Source organism: Trypanosoma equiperdum, assembly GCF_001457755.1.
Source record: "Trypanosoma equiperdum strain OVI genome assembly, contig: ctg_663, whole genome shotgun sequence".
NCBI lineage: Eukaryota > Euglenozoa > Kinetoplastea > Trypanosomatida > Trypanosomatidae > Trypanosoma > Trypanosoma equiperdum.
The window spans coordinates 1-1,963 of record NW_027124602.1 but is presented as its reverse complement, the minus strand read 5'-3'; the positions used below and the strand labels follow the sequence as shown (position 1 = coordinate 1,963).

General features: G+C 53.1%; 1 pseudogene across 1 annotated transcript; it reads right to left on the bottom strand.

Annotated features, from left to right (window-relative positions):
* Positions 1–199: 199 nt before the first annotated feature.
* TEOVI_000308900:pseudogene lies at positions 200–1,963 on the bottom strand (annotated as a pseudogene). Its single transcript has one exon. A coding segment is annotated over exon 1 (1,764 nt).

Sequence of the window (1,963 nt, the reverse complement as noted above, 5' to 3'; positions counted from 1 at the left end):
AAGTTGCTCACACTCACAACCACATAAACAAATAAACCTTTAAATACAACACAAGTCCCCAACTACAGTAGTTGCAAAACCAAGACTCACAGCTTCGTTGGATGCGCTGTACGAGCCAATGTGGATGGCGCTGCACAGGGCAAGGAAAACAAAACCGGTTGAAGGCCCCTACAACTTGCAGTCGAAGCGCCTCTAAGCTTTAAACTGCAGCAGAGGCAATATGGGCAAGTAAAGTGCTTCCTCCGACTATGCCATCTGCATGAACGCAAAACTTCACCTCTCCGTCACACGATGCCTTCACAACATGCTCCATTTTCATCGCCTCAAGTATAAGTATTGCCTGACCCTGCCGCACAAGCGTACCATCAGCAACGAGCAGCTTTGTGACCTTCCCAGGCATAGGGCTGAGCACGGACGCGGAGCCGTTGGCCTGAGCAGAAGTACTCCCAAAGTCTGTGGCCAGAGGTTGCAGGGCCAACGTGTAGAAACCCTGCGGCAGTGCTACAGCTACCTCGCTGTCGGTGACAAATGACGTGAAACCAAACCGTGTTTCTCCGTCCACCGTAACCCTAATGAAGGTAGAAGAATCCGGCATGTTGGTCGTGCTCTCAACATAGACTGTCACAGAACTGCTGTCAAAGTCGCAGGTGAAACACATCTTTGTGGAGACAGTGACACGAACGACAACAGGGTTTCCACCCACAGTAAAGCAGACACCCTGAGATATCTGGCGGTTCGGCCAAAACAACGTAGACGTGCCTCTTTGCGAGCAGAGATACGACACAGCCGCTAGTGCCAAAACATTATTTGGGATTTCCCTTGGTTGGAGCAAATTAACGCTGTTATCCTCAATAAACCTAGTTGTCACGCCCCCCTCGACGAAGCCGGGGTTCGAGAGGCAGCGCTGAAGAAAGTCAATATTTGTCTCCACACCCACAATGTGATAAGAAGCCAGTGCCGTCCGCAGACCCTCGAGGGCGGTGGCGCGGTTGTCACCCCACACAACCAATTTTGCGATCATAGGATCGTAGTGAACTAACACGTCGTCACCGGCACGGAAACCCGTGTCCAAGCGCACCTTTACAGTACCTCGGTTGCCTTGGGGAGGCTCTTTAAGGTAACGTAGGCGGCCACCCACGGGAAGGAACCCATTCCTCGGCGATTCGGCGTAAATACGAGCCTCGACGCTGGCTCCGCTCATAGAAATGTCCTCCTGACGGAATCCCAGAGGAAGGCCCATTGCCGTTTGCAACTGCAGCCGCACGAGATCCAATGGCCTCCCCCTCACCTGACACACCTGCTCCGTCACCGGGTGTTCCACCTGAAGGCGAGTATTCATCTCCATGAAGAAAAATTCGTCTTTCTCAGTGTCAAATATGAACTCCACCGTACCGGCTCCGACGTATCCGACAGCCCTTGCTGCCGTCAAAGCTACGTCGCCGATTCGACGGCGCATGTCCACGCTGAGACCTGGCGCCGGGGCCTCTTCAATAACCTTCTGGTGGCGCCTTCGGACGCTGCAATCTCTCTCAAAGAAGAAAACACCATTGTCAAAACTATCGAAAAAAATTTGGCATTCAATGTGGCGGGGGGGCATTACGTATCGCTCCAAAATAACGCGATCATCCTTAAAGAAGTTAATGGCCTCACGCTTGGCGCTCTCAAGCATGAGGTGGAACTCAGTTTCTTCCATCACAATCTTCATCCCCTTTCCGCCACCGCCGGAAACAGCCTTGATCAGGACCGGAAAGCCAATAGTTTTGGCCTCATGTAACAGCCGATCGGGGTTTTGATCTTCTCCGTAGTAGCCAGGCACGATGGGCACACCAGCCGCTTCCACGATGCGCTTGCCCTCACTCTTGGAGCCCATTGACAACATGGCGGCCGGCGGTGGTCCTACAAACTTCAGCCCCGCTGCCAAAACCGCCGGAGCGAACTCAGCGTTTTCGGAAAGAAATCCGTA